General features: G+C 53.7%; 8 protein-coding genes across 8 annotated transcripts; 4 read left to right on the top strand and 4 right to left on the bottom strand.

Annotated features, from left to right (window-relative positions):
* Positions 1–534: 534 nt before the first annotated feature.
* J4E79_004165 (uncharacterized protein) lies at positions 535–3,592 on the bottom strand (the record flags this gene model as incomplete). Its single annotated transcript, XM_049353053.1, has 3 exons — positions 535–659; positions 1,135–3,078; positions 3,184–3,592. The coding sequence occupies 3 exons, from the start codon at positions 3,590–3,592 to the stop codon at positions 535–537; spliced, it is 2,478 nt and encodes an 825-aa protein (XP_049212432.1).
* A 1,220-nt stretch (positions 3,593–4,812) lies between these two features.
* On the top strand, positions 4,813–6,203 carry J4E79_004166 (uncharacterized protein; the record flags this gene model as incomplete). The annotated part of the gene is made up of 2 exons (XM_049353054.1): positions 4,813–5,183; positions 5,234–6,203. The coding sequence occupies 2 exons, from the start codon at positions 4,813–4,815 to the stop codon at positions 6,201–6,203; spliced, it is 1,341 nt and encodes a 446-aa protein (XP_049212433.1).
* A 323-nt stretch (positions 6,204–6,526) lies between these two features.
* J4E79_004167 (uncharacterized protein) lies at positions 6,527–8,974 on the bottom strand (the record flags this gene model as incomplete). The annotated part of the gene is made up of 5 exons (XM_049353055.1): positions 6,527–6,981; positions 7,032–7,980; positions 8,027–8,579; positions 8,630–8,760; positions 8,840–8,974. 5 exons carry the CDS (start codon positions 8,972–8,974, stop codon positions 6,527–6,529), a joined length of 2,223 nt encoding a protein of 740 aa, XP_049212434.1.
* Positions 8,975–9,717: 743 nt separating this feature from the next.
* Positions 9,718–12,335, bottom strand: J4E79_004168 (uncharacterized protein; the record flags this gene model as incomplete). Its single annotated transcript, XM_049353056.1, has 6 exons — positions 9,718–10,091; positions 10,141–10,853; positions 10,899–11,381; positions 11,432–11,509; positions 11,559–12,099; positions 12,302–12,335. The coding sequence occupies 6 exons, from the start codon at positions 12,333–12,335 to the stop codon at positions 9,718–9,720; spliced, it is 2,223 nt and encodes a 740-aa protein (XP_049212435.1).
* Positions 12,336–13,967: 1,632 nt separating this feature from the next.
* Positions 13,968–15,144, top strand: J4E79_004169 (uncharacterized protein; the record flags this gene model as incomplete). Its single annotated transcript, XM_049353057.1, has 6 exons — positions 13,968–13,985; positions 14,034–14,090; positions 14,162–14,261; positions 14,309–14,490; positions 14,541–14,874; positions 14,924–15,144. The coding sequence occupies 6 exons, from the start codon at positions 13,968–13,970 to the stop codon at positions 15,142–15,144; spliced, it is 912 nt and encodes a 303-aa protein (XP_049212436.1).
* Positions 15,145–15,440: 296 nt separating this feature from the next.
* Positions 15,441–16,925, bottom strand: J4E79_004170 (uncharacterized protein; the record flags this gene model as incomplete). The annotated part of the gene is made up of 1 exon (XM_049353058.1): positions 15,441–16,925. One exon carries the CDS (start codon positions 16,923–16,925, stop codon positions 15,441–15,443), a length of 1,485 nt encoding a protein of 494 aa, XP_049212437.1.
* Positions 16,926–17,515: 590 nt separating this feature from the next.
* J4E79_004171 (uncharacterized protein) lies at positions 17,516–18,416 on the top strand (the record flags this gene model as incomplete). Its single annotated transcript, XM_049353059.1, has 2 exons — positions 17,516–17,689; positions 17,748–18,416. The coding sequence occupies 2 exons, from the start codon at positions 17,516–17,518 to the stop codon at positions 18,414–18,416; spliced, it is 843 nt and encodes a 280-aa protein (XP_049212438.1).
* Positions 18,417–20,210: 1,794 nt separating this feature from the next.
* On the top strand, positions 20,211–21,772 carry J4E79_004172 (uncharacterized protein; the record flags this gene model as incomplete). The annotated part of the gene is made up of 4 exons (XM_049353060.1): positions 20,211–20,419; positions 20,498–20,525; positions 20,580–21,093; positions 21,144–21,772. The coding sequence occupies 4 exons, from the start codon at positions 20,211–20,213 to the stop codon at positions 21,770–21,772; spliced, it is 1,380 nt and encodes a 459-aa protein (XP_049212439.1).
* Between the last annotated feature and the right edge of the window lie 318 nt (positions 21,773–22,090).

The raw sequence follows: 22,090 nt of genomic DNA on the forward strand, positions 1-22,090 counted from the left end.
CGCGGAATCGGGTTTGGTTCAGCATAGCGCAGGTTTGGTGGCATTTGTATTGCGTGAGGATGTATAGACGTATTGTCTTTTGTCACTTATACCCCCTTTTATTCCTTTGCAGTAGTTTGTAGAGAATCAAATATACTAGATCAAATGGACGGCTGAGCGTTTGGGTGGTGTTGTTGAGATGTCAAGTAAAGAGCGTCATGTCATTGAGGGAATAGATACATGTACATTGGTATTTGAAATGAAAAAAAAGGTTCAAGCAACATTGAGAAACAGTGTATTTGGTAAAGGTTGGTATGGAATTAGATTGTGAAGACTCTATCCGACAGAAGTTATGCACTAGGTAAACCCATCCTGCTAACAAGAGTGATGGGAGTATGCCGTTGCATTGACCTCCTCCCTCCACTCCACCACTGTACTAGTCCCCCATGCACATCCCTATTCTCACCCACCGAACTCTCCCTGTCCCCATCATCTCACTAACATCCTCCACCCCCCATTCTTCTACCGTCCCAATCCAAAGTCAGCTCAGCACACTCAGTACTCAGCCAACCTCAGCCTCCTCCCAATATTCCTGCGTATAACGTCGCGCTCGACGGGTTCGTTCTGCGCTCGATTCGCATTGAGTGCCTGACGAAGCATGCCCGCATCGAAGAAGCCATCTATAGCCGGAGCAAAAAAGTAAGAATCAGCGATCAATGAAACAGTGGAAAACAAGGAACGATGTTGGAGGGGAAACAAGGTAGTGTGTTGGTGATGGGTGGTGATGATGAAGTCTCGTGTGCGCATGCCGCTTATACCGCTCAATCGCATCAATAATGTAGGGAAGCAATAAAAAAAACCCCGGTCTCTAATGAGGAAAGAAAGAAGAAGTAAAACACTAAGAAGAGTAAAAAATCGGTTTCCTCGCCGCAACAGGCGCCTTCCTCGCTTTCACCGTTTTAACAACCGGAATAGGTTTACGCGGCGAGCTTTGCAAGACAGGCGTCATGGGTTTGAAAGGCGGGGAATGAGGAGGCGTAGGCGGTAAACCACCCACCGTAGGAAAAGGTTGTGAAGAAGGCAAAGAGGAACAAGAAGCATGGCTCGAGACTTCATCGAGGGAAAGAAGGGAAGGAGGGGAAGGGGGAGTCCTACATCCACCGAGACCATCATCGTCATCGTCATCTACTATACTCTCTGCAGGCGTCTGTTGCTTGCCACCATCTCCCAGGATAATTCTGCCTCTGCTCTTGAGACGGGTGGCGAGCGGTCTGTCTTCCGCTTCGCGGGCGCGGGTCGCGGTTTTATCAGCCGAAGTACCGCGGCGCTTGATCTGGCGGAGGAGTTTGCGGATCTCTAAGAAGTAGGATTCCAGCGCGTCAATGTAGCGCGAGGTTTGGCGGTGCTTGGATGATGCGCAGATGGATATGCTGCCGTCTTTTATGATGTAGCCTATACCGAAGCCGTCGGCGGACGTGGGACCGAACCCGAATTGGCGCAGCGAGGGGTTGCCGCAATTGGACGTCGAGAGGATGGTTTGGTTGATCTTGTCCCAGCCGCTGTCGGCGAAGAGGGCGGGCATCGAGTGCTGCATTGGTGCTGGAGGTGGCGAGCTCGAAATGGAGTCGTTCTCTGAGAGGACTGAGTTGCGGTTCGGTGAACCTACGCCTGATGCGTCGGCGCTGGATGGCCGTGTGGAGTCCCAGCCGTCACTGCTCGCTGTGTCGTTTGACTCGTCAATGGCACGCTGCCAGATGCAGTACAAGGCGTAGAGGTGTCGGTCAGGACCTTGGGCTTTGGAACATATTTTTGTGTTTTCGGTGTGCTTCTGGCACGCCTTTCTGAGTGCTTCGATCTTCTGCGAGGCTGGGTTTTCACCCCAGAACGTCGTCAAGAAGTCAACCGACTCCTCTGTTACTGAGCGGATCGCTTCCGTACGTCCGTGGTAGTAGATCTTGGTCATAGCGGGTTCGTATACGCATTCTATCCGTCCGTATAGACCGTAGTACGCTGCCTGGAAAGCCATTTGAACAAAAGCATCGGGTGAGAAACCCATCGAAGTCATGAAGTTCTTGCCATAGTGAGGGAACTCCAGAGTAGCGAACTCATTCTGTTGAATGAGGTCTGCCAGACGTGTCTCGGCAAAACGAAGCGCTGTGCTGAGTTCGGGAAGCATGTCCCACTCGAGCTTGTGAGGTGTTGTTTGTACGTCGCCAAAGCTATCTGGGTCGCGCTTGGCAGGATCAGGACTTGATGAAGCCCAAAGACTCGGCGCACTGCCGTTGATGGTTCTCGCGAATCGGAGAATGGTGTCGGTGTAGACATCGGAAGCAAATCGGAGCACAGTATGGCCATCAACACCGGTATGCTCGAAGTTGATTCCCGCACTTCCGTTCTTGCAAACGATGATCTGCAGCTTGTCGTACCAGCGGTTCGTGCATGTTCCCACCTGGACACCGCGCTCAATCTTGCTCGTACCGCAAAGCATGTTCATGCACAGGTCGGCACCCGTCTGCGGCTCGGTGTAGTCCAGGCAGAGGATAAATAATGCTGAATCAACAATGTTGAGGCAGTCAGAGTTGTTCGAGCCCTCTTCCCTGTGCAGCACGTCACGGAGACCAGCCCAGACCTTTCGGTTCTCTGTACTCAGCACACCCAGAGCTCCTTTGGCCGCATCTTGAATTGGTACTTCCTGCGCGTCATCGACAATGACTTGAAGATTGAGAGCAATGTCCTTCTCCGTCATGATCAGGTCATGGTTGTCATCCAGAACGTCGAACCAGTAGAACTGGCCATAGCACATGACGACCACGTGCTTCGAAGTTGGGTCTTGACCGATCTGACAACCATGCTCAGTGGGTATCCTGGCAGTACCGAACAGCCTCGAATATTGGTACATGCACAGTGGCTGACCACGGATGGTGTCAGGCGGTAGTTCCTCGCGACGGACAGCTCTTACAAACGACAGTGCCGAGACGACTAATGAGGCTGCGCGAGTGACTTGGTTGTTGCGAGCCGGGGTGGGATCATCCTCCAGTAAGAAGAATGGATTTAGATTAAGTACCACCGGGTTATCGAAGTTCAGATATGAATCATACCCTAGCGATAGGTCAGCCTATGATACATGGATATAGACATACTTTCAACTGTCGATCACGAAATGCCTCAAATATAGCTCATTCTGTGAACTGTCAAGATACTTACAGAACTGCTCGATATAGTTGTTCTTCCCAGAAGCGTACTTCTTCAGCTTCTCCTGCAGCACAGGTCCATCACTCTTGAGGAAGTCCTCTACTGAGTGAACCGTATCGCTGTGTTCCTTCGGAGACTGCAAGGGTTTGAGCGCAGCAATGTATTTCTTGCACGAACTGTCGAGCTCTGGGATAGGAAGCTTTGGTAGACTGTCTTCGTGTGCGAAGGTGATGCCCGGTCTTGAGTTGGGGTTGGTATGGCTTGCTAGTGGTGCTTGTGCCTCGGAGGAGTAAGACTGGGTACTCTGCTTTGCGGACTCCGCTGAACGGGTCGTGCCGTTGCCTTCGGAGCCAGACATCTTGGATGCCTTATCAAGTGTATCCTCAAGGGACGACGGTTGGGTGAAAGTGCGGACTGCCATGGCGAGTGTCAGTTAGGCGTATAGGGGCGAGATGGAGGTGGCAATGTTGAGATGCCGCAGAGCACTGCGATAGAAGTAGTGACAGTCCTGAAGACAGTAGGCCGGCATGGGTACTCAAAGTTCGCAAAGAGCATCAAGGTACTTGGGGAAGGGAAGACTCTTATAAGAGTCAAGACGAATGGGGAAAGTAGAATTAGGGCGGGTCCACATGGCGACTTCGCATGTGAAACGCGCGATAGGCTTCGTAATAAAAGAGACAGGCGATGCAAGATGCCGCCCAGGTAGCCGACCGCTGACCCGGAACGTGACCCGGAGCATGGTAGACCAGAGAGGTGAATGACCCGATGTTCTAAGCCAACGAAACGCCCATGCAAGGAGAATGCAACTTACACAGTAGCGTCGAGCTCTAAATGAGCTGCGGATAGTCTGGCGGAATTTGTCCAGATGTGGAGAGTAATCGAAACTGCTGTAGTCAAAGTAACTCTGTTGCGCAACGACTTACTGTACTCCAATGGGCCTCTTGGGCTCTCGACGATGCAGCAGGACCAGGATAAAGGACCGGAAAAGGTGTGCCGCGGATCGAAGCACAGCAAATGTCAGAGAGACTCGGTCGTGAGGATACGGTAGGCGCGTAAGGCTGCCCCGAGGTGTACTAGTGGGCCTGTTAGAAATCAGCTATCTACGTTACGGACGAGTGGAAGCGTCGGCGGTAGCGCGAACTTATAAAGGGCACGCACCGTCGCGTAGGCAGTCCGGTTAATCGGAGAAAATGTACCTGGGCAGCTTTAGGAGAGGCACGGCAATGGGTGCAGGGCACGATAGCAGGATGGCACTATGGTCTATGGCTACTTGGATCACACTGCGCTCTACTCTACGCACGGCAACCTGAGGTGTCGATGTCTGGGCTCCGTCTTGGGCGGACTGGGATTGGAGAGTGGCTGAGGTATGCCAACGTGTGGAGAAGCGGGGGATCCAGGTGTGACGTAGGTCACGGACCATAGGAGAAACGGAACCCCCACCACGCTGTCGTGAATAGACTAGTCGACTAGCGGCCAAGAGCTTCTCGAACCGTCGCGAGCAGCTTTCATCACGCGTCAGTCAGTCATCCCGTCCGCCTCCAACGCTCCGCCCGCCGTGACATTTGACCGAAACGGCGAGTCCGGAACGAGAGTCGCGCGTGCCATCCGCAGAGCCGCGCAAATGCGACACCTCTCTGGCCCATGACGGATCTGCTGCAGGTGCTGCCTGACTTTGACGCGAAACCCTACACCCACCTGCTGCCCTCGCTCGACAAGGCCCTCATCACCGCCAATGACCTGCTCACCCTCGACGCTGCCGATGTCGCCAAACGCGCCCAGCTGCCCGCCGGTGAGCTGAGGAAGCTCGCTGATGCCGTGATAGCAGCTCTGCATCTCCAGCTTGGCTTCGGCGGAGAGGAAGCTGCCGTCGGCAATTCCTTCCTTTCCGCTTCGGGCATCCCGGATGCCCCGAACGATGGTTGGACTTGTATAAGCACCTTGGATGAAGAGTTGGACGCTGCCTTGGGTGGAGGCATACCGCGTGGCTATCTGGTAGAGATTACCGGGGAGAGGTGCGACAGTCTTGGAAGTTCGTTCTAGATATTGTACTGACTACTTCCAGTGGTGCCGGTAAAACACAATTTCTCTTAACCCTGCTGCTGGCTTCACAACTGCCGCCTCCCAAAGGGCTCGCCAAGTCAGTAGTTTACATATCTACCGAGGCAACACTATCTACAAAGCGCCTCGCCCAGCTGCTCTCCTCCCACCCGGCCCTCGCTTCACTCCCTGCCGACGAAAAGCCCTCACTGTCGCGTGTCCTGAGCATACAAACCCCAGATCTCGAATCCCAAGAGCACATACTACGTTACCAGCTACCCGTAGCGATCAAGAAGCATGGCATCGGCCTTGTCATCCTGGACTCCGTTGCTGCCAACTACCGCGCCGAGTTCGAGAAGCAAGGCGCCGGCAGTGGGGCAGCGGCCATGGCAAGGAGAGGAACCCAGCTTGTACAGCTAGGTGCTCTACTCCGGGAACTCGCCCGCACAGAAGGCATAACCGTCGTCGTAGCAAATCAAGTCGCCGACCGCTTCACGAAAGCGCCGTCTGCCCCGTCCTCAAACGCAGCATCGCGGACAACATCCACTAACAGCCAAGGCAACCAGAGCGCAAGTCAGGGAACAGACCACGACCATGCCCCTAATCCAGCCTCACAGCCAGCCGAAAGCATCGTTCTCTCCGCAGACCCTCTCGCTCTCGACCACCAACAACGCTGGTTCACCGGCTGGGGCGACTCGCAATACGAACAGGCGCACGTCCAAAAAACACCCTCGCTAGGTCTCGTCTGGACAAACCAACTTGCGTGCCGTATTGCCCTGAAGAAGATACCCGTCCTTTCTGGTAGCAGACCGCTCATACACACTGTCAATGGCCAAGACCAATGGAATGAGCAAGAGGAGAGCCACATCTCAAAGTGGCGACGCTGGTTCAAGGTCGTATTTGCGCCCTGGGCTCCGCCGTCAGAGGGGAGGGGCGTCGAGTTTGAGATAACAGAGAGTGGGATAAGACATGTAGCTAAGCCAGAGAAGAAATGAAAAACACAATATACACACATCATCAGCAATTGTCAGGAGCCATTCAGAGACGCGACAGAGCACTCAGATTACATCATGACATTGATTTTCTTCCAGAAAGATTATAAACTTTATACCGCCCCTAGGAACACCTTCGCTAGCCCGGTCGTGAAGAAACCCCTAATGCATGCGTCCGCCTGGTACCCATGATCCCTAGATACCCCAAAGTTTATAGAAAGAAGAAACATGTTGTTACAAGAAGACCAAGACGTCCCTCTACCCCGAGCAAAAGGATCCTCGTTGCCATTGAGCACGAAGAGAGGAGAATCGTAGGGTGAAGGCGTTTAGTCGGTGATCCTCCAGCTGTCGAACCACTTGAGGTGTTTCCACTGGCTGCTGGGTCCGACCATACCGAATGAGATGGCCCTGAAGAGCACGTACAGGCCGATGATGATGGCGTACAGAACGGCGAAGATGGCCCATTGTACCTGCTTGCTGAGCTTTCTTGTGGTGAAGTCGAGACAGAAGCCCATGACGATGATGGCGAACCACAACGCAGGGTAGTAGTGGTGCACGTAGGTGACACGACCCATAGCGACGAATGGTGCGTAGTGAAGGGCCCAGCCGATGATGGGGTAGATACCAGCGTAGTGGATCTGGTCAATCTCTGATTGCTTGAGATCGTTGTATCCGCGTTGCCAGCGGACCAGGTAGAAGACGACGAGGAGACCGAAGATGCCTAGCGAGGCGGTGCTGCCCCAGTAGACGAAGGGGTTACCGAGGAGGAAGTATTTAACGACTGTGATGCTGTTAGTGAAATGTCTAGGATGTGACGAGAGGAGTGCTTACTGTCATCGTTCCAGCCGCACATGCGGAGACCGACGTGCAGGATGGGCCATTGCCAGAAGCTGGATGCGAGATCGTCTTGCTTGTCAGGGTCGGGCACAAGCGCGTTGTTGGATGTCATCATGGCAACATTGAGATGGATAAAGTCCTGGAAGAAGGGTGACTTGTAGTCGCCAGGGTTGCCCGGGGGTAGTCTCTCGTTGGTGTGGCTCTCAATGTTCCAGTGGGTGTAGACGTCGCGGGGATTGTTCTTCTTGACGCAACTTGTCTCAATCTGCTTGAAACCCCATTGAGGAAGGTTGACATTGCCAGCACGTAGGTAGCAGCCCAGATCCTTGTGCTTCAGACGGAAGGCGGTAGTGAGGGTTCGGAGCTTGGAGTAGTCCCTTGAAGCAGCATCGCGAACAACTTCAACAACCCAGTGGTCCTTGGTGTCACCGACGGTTGTGTTGCCGTAGCAGGAAACTTCCCAATCACTCTTTGTAACGGGGGCGGCGACTTGGTGCGAGTGGAGGTTACGGCCGGTCTGGGCGTGGATGAGACGAATAACGTCACCGTTACCAGGGTAGCGGAGCTCCTCGTCGGGCTTGTAATCGACTTCGTGGCGGTTGGGGTAGAAGAACCAGTCGTTGTTGGCATCCTTGTGGTGGTAGCAAGTGATTTGTTGCTGTTGGGAGCCTTCAGGGTAGGTCTGTACGTGAGAGTGAAGCAGTCCACCTCCGTATCCCATGTTCTTCAGAGTGGTGCGAGAGCCGTATGCGATCTCAAGAGGGCTGTTCTTGCCGACCTCGGTTCCTCGCAGGTTAGCCTGGAAGAGAGAGCTCATTTGTGCGTCGCCGGGACCGCTGTTCTCGAGGATGATGAAGTGGAGGTAGAAGGAGAACATGTAGACGGCGAGGGGGATAAGAATCAGGCCGAACACTCGGAAAGCGACGTGGGTGACTAGTTCGACCTGTATGTGTTAGTTTAGTTTCCTATAGCAGGGCAATTTCACGTACCTTGGGCATCTTCAGGTCTCCAAACTTGTGCCAGAGGTCCTCAATGGTGTACAGTCCGACCAAGGCAGTAACGAAGAATCCAACCCACTTGACACTGCATACGCAACCAATGGAAACTCCAGTGAGCATCAGCCAGAGACCCCACTCAGGCGAGAATGGATCATGTTGCTGACGGTGGAACTTGGACCAGCAGAAGACGGTGGTGAAGGTGAAGCAGAGGAGCATAGAATCGAGAAGGATGAAACGGCTGATGGTGGTGTACGAGTTCTCGCAGAGTACAGCCAACGTGACGAACCATACAACTGGACGGCGGAAGTTCAGCTCCTTGGCGGTAAAGTATGCCAGCGGAACGCAGACAGCGCCAAAAGCAGAGTTGAAGAGACGCATGAAGGTGTAGTCCAGCTCGGGAGGGTAAGTCTCTCCAGACTTGAATTCGAACGAGCCATTGTATCCAGCGAGGTATCCAGATAGACCGACGAGCATCTTTCCGAGCGGTGGGTGGACATCGAAGTAGAACTCGCGCTTGAGGTAGTGTGAACCGAACTTGCCAAAGCTGCACCAAGTCAGAACTAGCCATGTACGTCTTGGATTCGGTATACTTACTGGGCTTCATCCCAGGTGACGATTGGCGAGAGGCCAATCTTGTACATGCGCGTGAAGAAGGCGAAGAAGGTGAAAATCAGAGGGGCCCAAATGAACTCGTATTCGTCGAGGAAGGAGATGATGTTGAAAGGCTGCGGTCTGGTTAGCGAAAGGTCCCTGCAGCCACCAGAATATTGACAGCTCTGATGCCACTTGTGCAAGACGGCGTACCTTGTCCTTGGATTTCTCCTTCTCTTGTACTGGTGCAGCGACTGGCGCCGAGGCCTGTGATTGTGCGGCTACATTTCTCCTCCGCAGCTCTTCCGCCTGTGCATCGGCGCCTGTGGTGCGCGCAGTTGATGCCATGGTGATGGACGTCGGCGCTCTGGTCGACCTCAGATGTTGTTCGTGGAGTTGTCCAGAAAGGCGGAAGGGATTCGTGGCTTGAGGCTGGATTTGGTGGTGAACGGGTAGTCGGTACCACGGAGCTTGCGCGACTACGCGGTGCAGCCGGTCTAATGCGACTCGAGAGAAAGGCAATCAATTAAAAGTGGCCGTGGGCCGTAGAAGAAAACCCCAAACAAGTGAGAGCATGGGAAGGAAGCTCGCAGGGAAGGAGCAATGCAAGAAAGTCGTGCGCTGCGGGATCGAGGAGGTGGGCTACCTGTTCCCGAATTAGACTTACGAGCAAAGGAAGCTAGAGCCCGGCCGCCGCATCAGGGCACGGAGAAGCGACACCTGTTCACATCTATCACGTGAAACCCACAATTCCATTCACCTGGCCCCAACCGTTCCGTCGCACTGGTAATCCGATGTGCAGCCGGCTAGGACGGGGAGGGGCACTAGGTCGATGCACGTCACCAAAGCTTCACCACGGTAGCTTTCTGCACAGAAGATAGTGGTTCCGTCTCCCTTGGAAGACGTATTTCTCTAGCCTACTCAACACTTGTAACAAACGCCTCAAAAAATGCTACGCGCACTCTATCAACCCAAGAACAACGCTCGATAAGCCATTGGCTCGTGAATATTGGAACATGCGCATCGCTTGTCGAGATGGCGCAGATATATGTAGGAAATGCGGAATTGTCGATGTGTACACCGCGTGTACTCTAGTCCTCGTCTTGTCCAACTTGCTTGTACTTTCCGCTCGTACTGTCACCCTCACCGTTGCCCTTCGTCCTCTTGACCATGTTGCTGATCCAGCCACCGATGCCTTCGCCGTTCTCGGTGTCCGCCTTGGCCATGTCCTTGTTGCCGTTCTCGATGTCAGGAGGATCAATGTTGAGTCCAGGAATGGCCTCGTCTTGCGCGCGGCGTCCGCGGATGTCGAGCGATGGAACAGGAGAGCCGCGGCCTTCTCCGCTGAAAAGTGATTCGGCTTGTGCCAGGGTCTCCGGAGTGGGCATGACCGAGGTAGCGTCTCCGAACAGGGAGTTCATGTCTTCCAGGCGAACGTTGGCAGTTTCTGGGTAGATGAAATACACTGAGTCTTGTTAGTAAACGGCTCAGCCCAAATGTCAGCCAAAACGTACCGATAACGAAACTGGCAGCGCAGAAGAATGCGTGGATGAGGTACAACCGCCACTGGATGTGCTCCTGCAGGATCGGAGTCATCTCACCAACCAGCCAGTTGAAAGCCCAGTTGGTCGCAGTACTCAGACTGGCACCCTTTGCACGAATGCTGAGGGGCAGGATCTCTGGTGGGTACAACCACGGAATAGGACCCCATGAGTATCCAAATGCGGCGTTGTAGATCATGACGAATATGACGACCATGTTGGGTGTCCAAGAAGCTTGCAGGAACTGGAAGTAGGAAATGGCGGAGAGGGAGATCAGCATCATGAGGGCTCCAGAGAGCAGAATCTTCCGACGACCCAGCGTGTCCACAATGTACCATGGTGGAATGGTGGAAAGCAGGTATGTGATGGCGTTGATACCAGTCATGAGAATAGCTTGGCGACCGTACCAACCAGCCTCTTCGAAGACGAGCGGTGCATAGTACGAGATGACGTTGATGCCGTTGAGTTGCGCGAGGGCTTGGGCGGACATGGCAATAAAGACGCGTTTGGAGTATCGCGTAAACATGTCTTTGTATGATCGTTCACCTTCTTGACGCTGGAGCAGAACGTTCATCTTGATCTCTCGGTATTCATCTCGTGCTTTGGGGTTGTGAATATCGCCCTTTCCGTACAAATTGGCAATAACTACAATACCCTCTTCGTCGTGATCGTTGTCCAAGAGCCATCTGTACGTGTTAGTGAAATTCTTGGATTAGGAGTGTATAGCAAACCTTGGCGATTCGCAGATAAGCAAGCTTCCTGCGGCCAGAAGAAGGCCCATGATGCACTGCATGAAAAGCGGCACTCTCCACGACCAGTCGTTCTTGATGTATGTGCAGAAGTAGTCAACCCACACGCTGACTGCGTAACCTGTGATGTTGCCAGTGAATTCAATGCAACCCATCTTTCCTCGGTTGTGGGGCGGCGAGATTTCGGACTGATATACGGGAACGATGGTAGATAGCGATCCGACTCCCAGACCAGCGATGACTCTGCCGAGAAGCATCATGGGGATACCGTTGGCGAAGGTCTGGAGAGCGCCGCCGACGACGAAGATGAGGGAGCCGTACAAGATGGTCTTGCGTCTTCCGATCACATCACCGATACGGCCAACGACCAGCGAGGAGATAAAGGCACCAACTTCCAGGATAGCCACCATCGTTCCGAGCTCGGCGGCGGAAGGCTGGTTGAAGTAGTCTTTGAAGTAGATGCCGCTGCGGTACTATTAGACATGGTCAAGTACAGAGGGTGCATAAGGGCGTACGTGATGATACCGGACATGACTCCCTGATCATAACCGAACAGGAACACGCCTAACGAGACGAAGACACTGGTGAAGTAGCTGCTCCTGTTAGCTCTGAGCTTCCTGTCGTGGTATCCGCTCTACCCACATCAGCTTCTTTCCGTGTAACCCGTGAATACGGGAGGGCCCATCGTTGGGTGCCATGATGCGAGCGAGTATCTGCTCTGCCTTTGAGATAGTGCGTGGCCCAGGGTCGGGGATCTCGATGTCTTCGAGCCGGAGTTGGTGGGCGCCCTTTTCGTGGAGGTCCTGAGATGCAAAGCGCGCTCGCTTTTGCTTTTGGCGTGGCCGCGACGGGTTGCCGGCTTCAAGGTTGATGCGGAGGGGATCTTCTCGGTCAGCGAGCTGGTCGACGAGGTCACCAGTATCGCTCCAGACAGAGAGGTCCGAGTCGGACGATGGGGTGTCGAAGGAGGAGCGCGCGCTGTCCTTATCGTGGTCGTCGAGCAGATAAGCAGAGTCGTGGTCTCGGGGACGGGCCGAGCTCGAGAGGTTGTGGAGGGGGATGTTGGCAGGCCTCCTGGTGCTGTTGGAGTGGGACGGAATGGTGAAGGTCACAGGCTGTTGGGAGACAGCCCTCTTCTCCGAGAGATGGTGGTAGGAAGAACGAACGAGGCCAAAGGCGGCTGCTGGGGCACGTCACAGGGTCAAGCAGCCGAGACGAGGGATCTGGTAAGGCTAGCGCAAAGGCGGTGAGAACTCGGTCGCATTGGGCTACAATGGGGAAAAAGACAGTCACGACGATAGCGCCTGGTTGAGATCAGACGTCCACAGGTGCATGCGAACGTGTGAGCTCCCTGTTCGGGCTGCCTTGCCGTCATTTCTTGGCACCCATGTAGACTCCTTCGCTGCTCGGTCCGACCATGTTGCGCATGGAGCCTGCTGGCGAGCGCGGCATCGTCTGCACGATGATGTACGCGCGCAGCAGAGGCTTTGTTTTTATCGCGGCTGTATCGCATCGAGTGACAGCCAGATGTACGGATCGCCATGTTCTCGCTACCACAATCCGATGCCGTTGACCGGAGGCTTGAGGCGGAGGCTTGATAGCGGACATTAGATCCCGCGATGCAGCACACGACGTAGCCACGAGCTCTATACTACGCCTACACTAAAGGTGCACCACCAACTCTGCGCCATGTACGGGGCGGTGGAGGCGGGTCCCGAGGTCACGTTGGGGTTGTAGTGTCGACGATTGGAGCCCCGCGTGGAGACTGACTGCAAAGCGGAAAGATAGCCGCGATCAACTTCAATGTTGCACAACTCATGCGGTGTAGAAAAGGACACCGCCTAGTGGTAAACCCTCCATACAGATCACGAGACTCGATGCTATGTAAGGAAAGAGACGCAGGGCCACATGGCAGTCTTCGTGCGGAGAAGCAACATGGGCGGGCTCAGACGCGTTCTGTTCTTGCATCTTTCGCTTCGCACGTGAACGTGACAGCCCTGAAGTCTGCCGTCACTGGACGAGGTGAACACTAAGCAAAGAAACCGTCGTTGCTTTGCTGGAGACGCGACTTAGCCATATGACAGATCTCGACACGCTTTATATACCCAACGCGTTCGAGTGTTTGCAATCTCCCCAAAACGCTGTGGTGAAGCGACTATAATGCTAGCGTTAAACAAACATCAGTCAAATCCATCCTCGTCGATACAGTAGACGCCGGAGACCCTCCTGACGTTTGCAAGCTGGGGCCTCGCTTCCAGTGCGAAACACCTAACTTTTACGGCCCCAGGCACATACCGCTGGTGGGCAAAAGAGGTCCGCAGGTCGACCATGCTGCTGTAGAGTTGAACAGCTGCAGGAAGGGCCTCGTCGCCAACGTCAAGCCATCAACTCAATCAATGAGCGCCCTTGTACCACCGGTAGAGTTGGGAGTTCTGCGTCATGCTGGTTATGACACGCCCAAGGCCCATGGCTTGCTCTGCCGCCAGATGCTCCGTGATCTGCGGCCCCTCGCTGCAAGGGGAAAGGCGCCGTGGGACTGATTGGCCCAGCAGACCCCAGTTTTGATTACCTGCCCAGATGTTTGTGTGGCAGCGTTCCTGTTTCTTGCTTCTGGCAGAGGCCTAAGAAGGTGTTTAACGCAATTGCCAGGCATCCCTTCACTGTAATCGACGTCGGACAACTCAATTGAAATTCAGCCTGCAGGGGGTTGGTTTAGCGCAGCACGCCCGCCCTGGTAACCAAACATTGAAAGCTCGCGGTCGGACCTGGCTCTCGCTCGGCGCGCCTGATTGGATTTGGCTGAAGACCTGCTTGGCTTCGTGCATTGTTTCGAGGAAGCTTCCCAGCGGCCCCAGCCACAGCGCATCATTACACCTCTCACCACCACGATCACGACGACGACCGCTCCACGATTCGCTTTCACGTCGCTTGCCTATCCGCGCCGACCGCCCTCTCTTATCTGTCGCAGTGCGCACAACCCGATAACGAGCGCTCCACATAAAACCGCGAGGCTGAGGCTCACCTGCAGCTGTTGCTGCCGAAACGAAAAGCATGTCTAGATACGGAAAGGTATGTCGACGACGACTGCACGCTGCGAGAAGAAAACTGACCATCTAGTTTGACGACTTCTGCCGCGACACAGGCTCGAACTGGAGCACATTACCTGTCTGCTATGTACGTTGCGTCCTACCACCCCTTTGCCCGTCCACCGCCCGCGAACGCGCCGCTAACCCCATGCTTCACAGCTCTTCAACCCAGCTTCGACAAAAGACGATAACGGATGGCAAGATGGCTGCATTCTACAGGGCTTCCCCGTTGGTGGAGGTGAAAGACTGCACAATCTGGGTACGAGGCACATGCGCGCTTCAACGACATTCCGCTCACACACCTAGGCTCCATATTAATCTGCGGCATCGCAATCCTCGCCTCGCTGTTCCTGCTATGGAGATCGCAAAGAAAGAAGGCCGCTGTCGGGCGCAGAGAAATGCAGCTCTTCCTCCTCGGATACATCGTCATCTCCATCTGCGAGATCTTCACCATTGGCGGATTCCCCCTCAATTCCACTGTGCGCATTGTACGTACGCGCTTCTACGTATACATCTGCAGTATCTAATCTTCATACAGGTCTTTGTCGCTATCCACATCGCCGCAATCACCGCTACATCCTGGATCCTCATGCTCAACGGCGCCGTGGGCTACCAACTACTCGACGACGGCACGGCAGTATCCATCGGTCTGCTCTTGATCTCGTCGATCGTAATCTTTATCGGTACCGGCTACATTGCCCTCGACACTGGACTCAACTGGACGGGTTACTGGGAACAGACGCGCTTCGTGCCCAACCAGGCCTACGCGCTATACACCCTCTACCAGCTCGTTCCGTTGGTCTTCATCGTCATCTTCTTCCTCTTGGAAGCTTTCCTGGTGCTGCGCGTTCTCGGCGAGCGCAAGCCAATGCGTAAGGAATCGTCAATACTCTACACAAAACATCACTAACTCCCTCCCAGTCTATCTCCTCGCAGCAGGCCTTTTATTCGCCATCGGTCAAATCTTCCAATATGTCATCAGCGTTCATATCTGCAACGGCACCGACGGAAAGATCAACGGAGGTCTATTCTCGACCCTCTTCACCCTCCTATCGGTAGTAATGATATGGGTGTTCTGGTCGAGCATCACCGAAGACGACTGGCCCATGCCAACTGTCGCTGGCTCGGGCGCATATAATTAGGAACGAAGTGGTAATCTCGGGGGTGTAAAGGCAACGGCGTAATGTTCTTATGATGGCTTTTGCCCGGCATAGCGTATACCATTTTGGGGCTCTTTGGACGCATTTGATGCGTCATGCTGAACTTGTGCTACGATATACATAATGTTTGCTGAATGGAATTATTTGATGTTCAGAACTCGTCTTTACATGCAAAAAGGTGAGGGATTAGACACGACTGACTGGGTATATTGATAGTCTATCGCTTGTCGCCAGGCATAATCATCTAAAACTCTACCACAGAAGGCCTGAGAACTCCTTCATCCAGTCATCTCAGTGTCCCCATTGCTCGCTTCGACCGCTGTAACCCCATCCAGTCTGCCCAAGCACCCCGGACAATTATGCAACACCATATGCGCAAAGACATCGCAATCGATACAAAAGTGACTCTCACAAGACCGACATTCATACCTCCCACTCTCACTAGCCTTTTGCGCCTCACTATCTTCCTCATCTCTCTTCGTGCCATTGACCTCGCCGTTTTGTTCAGCCTCAGTCCTCTGTCTATTACTACTCGGTGGACTGCTAAAAGAAACCAAACAGCCCACACATTGCGTGCTACCCTTCTCACGGGCGCGCGACCAAGATACTGTTGACCAGTTGCGGAGAGGAAAGAGGTGGTGGTAAGATCGTGCGAGATGGGTGGAGAGGAGGAGAGTGAGCTGGCATGACGGACATGTGATGGGTAGGGAGCAGACTTTTGCGCTGCAGCGAGAACATGTGTAACCGCCCATGGTGAGGTTGCCGTGACATGCGCACATTGTCAGTTCGTCTTCTATGACTCGCGAAGGGAAGCCCATCATCATGAGCGCTGCTGCGGACTCTGAGGCTTGTGGTGCTGTTGCTTCGACGGCGGGTGCCGACGTACGGATTACTGGTGGTGTCGTGGTGGCAAGGAGGAGCTCTTTGAGCATTTCCTGGTCAGTTGCGATGGTATATTCGGAGTCGTCACCGGCGTTTGTCCGCGTTACGATTTCTGTGCAGATTTTGAGGCGTGCGCCCATGCCGATGACGCTGACGCGAATCTTGTCTCGTACGCAGGCCTTGACCGTCTGGTGTATGTCCCCAGGGTCTAAACTCAACAAGCTGCCAAAGACAACGATGACCTCTCGTGTGCCGTGACTTGGTGTGTGGTATAGTGTCGCTCTTGCCAGCTCCAGCGCATTCTGCAAACTGGGTGCGCCCTTGGGCTCTTTGCCATCGTCTTTACTCCTCAAGCCTTGTATCGCTGCGACGTGTTCTGCCGGGTTGCCTGAGAGCTCCGAGACTCGTATGCAGACGCCATCGTGCATGCCGAGGACGCTCATCTGGGATATCGGGTTTTGCTCGAAGAATTCGCGGATATAGTCTTGCGTGTAGTTGATCATCGTGATGAAACGATTCGGTCGCATGTCCTTCTCCATCATTGCCTCCGAGAGGTCAAGCACCAAGACGACATGGCGGATAATGCCTCGCTGGAAGGGCTTTGTGTCTTTCCGGAGCCGCTTTCGTTTCCTCTCTTCTTCCCGTTCTTGCACGCTCAGTCCCATCGTATCGTCCTCTGCCAGTTGTGTCGTTTTCGCGACCGTCCGCGAGTCCTCTGTCTCCCATGCTTGCCGCTTCGGTGGTTCCTTTGCAGGCACCTCCGCTTTCCGCCTCTTGCCAGGTGCCGTGGATTGCGCGCGTGTGGTGGAGGGACCGCTCCTTGTGCCAATGTACTCGTCGTCAGATCCCTCCCCCTCAAAATCGTAATCCGAATCAGCCATCGTATGCGCGACAACTTGGGATGCGTCGAAGAGCTCTGGTAGGCGATATGTGTGTGTGGCTGTATGGATGTGTGGAGTTCAGGTGGATGATGCGCGTGCATAGGCGGAAGCGTGTCTCACCCGTGATAGGCTAAACGCGCTCTCACGTTTTCTTCGCAAGGAAGCCGCGTATGATTAACTCGTATCAAATTGCCTTCTGTGTTGCAATCCTGACATTTGGAACATATATTCAGTTCCGCAACAAATCGTGACCAAGCAGAGAGGCATTGGTTCCGTTGTTAGAGTCTTCACACAGTATTTCGAGATCGCACTTCTGGCAACGGATATCTCCACATGGAAATGCCGAAGACGACCCCGCGACCGACGCGAACGTGGGGCAAAGTCCCGAACTCCACAACGGGCCATCTTGCATCAACACGCGCTGACTGCTTTATAAGCCTTTCCAGATCCCTGACTCCATGTTGGCACGTTCCTTCATACGCTGCACACGCACCGTTACTGCTACCTCCAGACCAATCTTTGCCTCTAGATCACAGATACTGTTACCTCCACTTCCACAAGTAAAGTACTTCAGCACAACAGTTAGAGCGATGTCGGCATTTGAGCGGTTGATTCGGTTTGAGGACAAAGAGGGAAAGACGGCATACGGGAACCTAGAGAAGGAGGTACCCACCAGGGAGATTGAAGGAAGCAGTGTAGAAGTGTTGTCTGGGGACATCAAGAGTGGATTCAAGAAGACGGGGGAGAAAGCGACTGTGGGAAAGGTATGCAATCAATATACAGAAGATATTGAAGCACTAGAGGGGAACTAACATCTAATAGCTCCTCAGCCCCGTCCCGACAACAAACATCATCCTCTGCGTGGGCCTCAACTACCGGCGCCATGCCGAAGAGTGCAACCTCGCTATCCCCTCCAACCCAGCCATCTTCACCAAACCCAGCGATGCCCTCGCAGGTCCCTTAGAAACCATTCCCATTCACCCGGACTGCCAATCGCAACTCGACTACGAAGGCGAGCTCACCCTGGTCATTTCAAAGGATTGCAAGAACATTGCTGCTAAAGACTACGCCAACTACCTCCTTGGCTACACCATCTCCAACGACGTCTCTGCCCGGAACTACCAACTTCCTGCTGGTGTATCGGGCGGCCAATTCGGCTACGCAAAGTCATTTGACAAGTTCGCTCCCGTAGGCCCGTGTATCGTGTCACCTAGCTTGATCCCTGATCCTCATAAGCTAAGGTACTGGACCAAGGTCAATGGCGAGAAGAGGCAGGAAACCGGGACGGATGATATGATTTTCAGTGTAGGCCAGATTCTGGAGCATCTGAGTCGCGGGACTACGCTAAGAGCTGGTACGGTGATTCTCACAGGTACACCGAGTGGTGTTGGTCTGTTCATGGACCCTAAGGGTTTCTTGAAAGACGGGGATGAGGTTGAGGTGTATGTGGAGGGAATTGGAAGTATCGTCAATAAGATGAAGTTTGAGTAAGTGGAGAAGACAGGGTAAACGACTGTTCAATACAGGGGCTCATGGGCATAAATTCAAGAATATTACAGACCTCTAGTTTGATTAAAGCATGCGTAGGCATAGTGTCAATACTCGTCTGCCTGTTCCTTAAAGATCGCGATTAAGGTCCAACAGACAGACATACCCTGCGACCGCGAATTTACTCAGCCTCATCTGAAGCTCCCCATGCCTTCCACCTCCATCTAGACTGGTCAGGCAGCTCCAATTCATACCATGCAGGCGTACCAGGAACGTGTTCCACCAACTGCCACCCCAGTATCTCTGCCACGCGCAGCAACCATATCCCGCGAATTAATCCATACCGCGGCCTACCATCCGCTGGCTGCACAAGCTCAGCAGGTGCTGTCTCTACCTGTTCCTTGATCATCTCCTTGGCGAGTTCCCGTAGGCGATTCAGATGACAAGGTCCTATGTGAAAGACACTGAAAGTGTCATGCACAGCATACCAACCAACCTTGTGAATTTGGGCATCGATTTCTGCATCGTAGATAACAGCTTTGTGAATTAGCTTACTCATAGCGTTCCACATAAAGTGTACGATAGCTTGCGACCATAATGTGTCTATGAACATGTCGAGCGTAAAATGATGTGGCACGTCTGGGCGCGATCCTGGGTGGAAGACTGGCAGGGATGATTCCAAGAACAGGGTGCGTCGACATTTAGGGCACGTATTTGAATGCGAAACGTTTGTGTCGATCCACTTTTTGAGACAGGTAAGACCGAAGATGTGCTGACATTGCGTGCGTGTGGCTTTGTGCTCTTCATTGAATGATTCATGACAGATATCGCAGGCTTCTATGATGTCGAGATCCCTGAAGAACTTTACTTTTGTCGGAAGTGGAGATCGTGGTGGGGTTGAGGTCATGATTTGGTGGTTCACTGGAGGTGTGGGCGGGGCCTGGGTTGAAGTTGAGGCGGACTAGCTGGTGGCAGATGTTCTTAGCTAGGAACTGGTTGCTGTTTTACGTGGTAAAAAATGATAACGTGATGTGTCCTGTAAGTTTTTATTCTATCCCTCCACGCATCAGCAGCAGCAGCAGCACATGACTGTGGCTTACTTTAGTTGATAGGATGGGATTTTATTGAGAACCACGAGTGTACTGAACACGGAACAGCTTCACTGTTCAACCATGATTGAGAATGATTCAGGACTGATGTTTGAGTTCAACTGAGAGCTTCCAATGAGCAGCGTACTGCTCAACCTCACAAGTACTGTTATACAGAGCTGACGGCTGTCATCATAAGCATGCTCCCTTACTACCTATGATCTACAGGAGAAGCCGCATGTCTCCCGCGGATTTTGGAAGTGATTCAGCTATCTGATAGCAAGTCTCGGGATTTGAAGACCTGTGGAAGACGTTACCTAGGTAGTGACCTAAAATCTCCCTGTGAAGTTGCGATGTCGGCTTGTCTATAGCAAGCAGTGGCTTTCATAATGTGTCCATGGGAACCAAACGAAGAGAGCTACCAAGAACTTGAATTGAGAGCTCTAGGTAGCGGCACCCAAGCTCGGCGCTGTCAGCTTCACCTAGATGATATTTGCGCGGTACTGACAGGTGAGGGGTGCGTCATGGCCACGAGACGCTAGTGCCCACGCTAATTTCGAAGTTACGTTGAGGGCAGGCGACCATGTACCCGAACCATCAACTTTGAAACAGCACAACAAAAGAACGCAAATACATCTCCCATTTCAGAGACGCGACTTACGTGTAGAATTCATCTGAATCATCAACGCAACCAAAACAAATCACAGCAATGGCCTCGGAAGTAGTCAACAAGCTGCAGAACCTGGTCACAGGAGAGTCGAAGAGCGCCCGCAAGAAGAAGGGCAAGCAAGAGGGAGCTACCGCAGTACCCGCTGCGCCTGAGAAGACGTCTTCCGAGGCTGGCGCAGGTGGCTCCAACCCCGCCGGCAAGGCCAATGGAACCGATAGCGACAACTCGTACCTCCGCGAGGTTCAGAAGTAAGTCGCAACCGCATTGTGGTTCAGGGACCGCATGCACGATTAACAGGACTCACTTACTAAGACGCGTCTGCGCAGGAATATCCGCAACATCAACAAGAAACTGGTAAGCTGACAGTGTCCCTAACCCCTCGAGCCCTTGCTTACATGGCATTTCCAGAGCGCAACCCAAAAGGTCGACTCCATAATCGCAGCGAATCCCGGCGTTTCTCTCGACGACCTCCTCGCTTCCAAGAAGATCAATGCCGACCAGAAAGCTCAAGCTGAGAGGAAACCCGGTCTCCAGGCTCAGCTTGCGCAGTACGAAGAACAATACACCAACTACAAGAAGTACGGCGATGAGCTCGAGGCCAAGTTCGCAAAGGAGAAGGAGGTCCTGTCCAAGTCACACTCGTCGGAGCTTGAGACATTGAGGGGAACGATCAAGGCCGAGGCAGCGCTGGAGCAGCAGAAGATCGTCAAGGAGAAGTTGCTGACACTGTCTCGCTTCCTGAGGGCCGCGGCTGCTCGTCGTCAACTTGAGGATGACGACTCCGACCTGACCAAGGCTTTCGAGGGTGCTCTGCTTCAAGTCTATGGAGGAGACGCCGGCGCTGTCATGGCTGCAGAGAAGCTGATCGAGGGTGCGGAAGAAGGAGTACCATCCACCGAGGGAGTGGTACTCAGCGTCACCTGTAAGCTCGAAAGTATGTCAAGTGCGCCATCTCAGACTGACTTTGTATAGATTCTCAGGTCAAGCAGGCAGCACTCGACGAAGCCCCATTCGCCGCCGAAGAAGCTTGGGTTGACGACGTCGCGCAGTCTCAAGCAGCTCCTCCCGAGGCACAGACTGGCTCCGACCCAACCATCACCAACGCTGGTCTTACTGAGATCGACGCTGGCGCGAAGCCTGTTACCGAAACTACCGAGACCGCGTCAGCTGCACCGGCGGCTTCTGGCATTGGAATGGAGTCAGCAAACGCTGCTGCAGAGGCACAATGGGACAAGCAACCAACCGGCGCTGATGACCCATTGACTGAGTCCTTCGAGATGGTACCGCGAGACCCCGCCGAGACCGAGACACCACACGTCGCTGCCGCCGTAACCAGCACCCAGAGCTGGGCCGACGATACCCCCGAGCCGAGCGCGGCACCTGCCGCTCCTACATCCGGTAACGATGGCTTCTCCGAGGTTCACCACAACCGTGGCGGCCGGGGACGTGGTGGTCACCCAGGTGGTGAGCGAGGCGGATACCGCGGCAGGGGCCGAGGCGGTCCTAGGGGCGAGTTCCGCGGTCGTGGCCGTGGCGGCCGTGGAGAGTTCAGGGGTGGGCGTGGCGGTTTCCGCGGCGCTCCTCGTGGAGAATCGTCATAAAGTCGATAAAACATTCCTGCAAAACGACCCGCACAGTAGGGAAGACTAGTTGCATGAGCAGCTTTGATACCCTGTTTGGAGCATCTGAGCAGATGAGAAAACGAAAGAGCTGGGAAGACAAACGTACAGCCCATTGTGTTTAGTAGCATAGCATCGGTGCATAGGATCAACATTTTCTCGGGTATGGGACGGCTGTACTATATTCTGGGTTATGATCTGGCGCTTAATGAATGGCCTGTACAATATGATTTCTTGCTTCAAGTGACTGCCATTGTACTTTTTCAGCTCAGTGTTTTGTGTTTGTAGTCATGTAGCTGA

Source organism: Alternaria viburni (assembly GCF_023758015.1).
Source record: "Alternaria viburni strain BMP 2772 chromosome Unknown scaffold_7, whole genome shotgun sequence".
NCBI lineage: Eukaryota > Fungi > Ascomycota > Dothideomycetes > Pleosporales > Pleosporaceae > Alternaria > Alternaria viburni.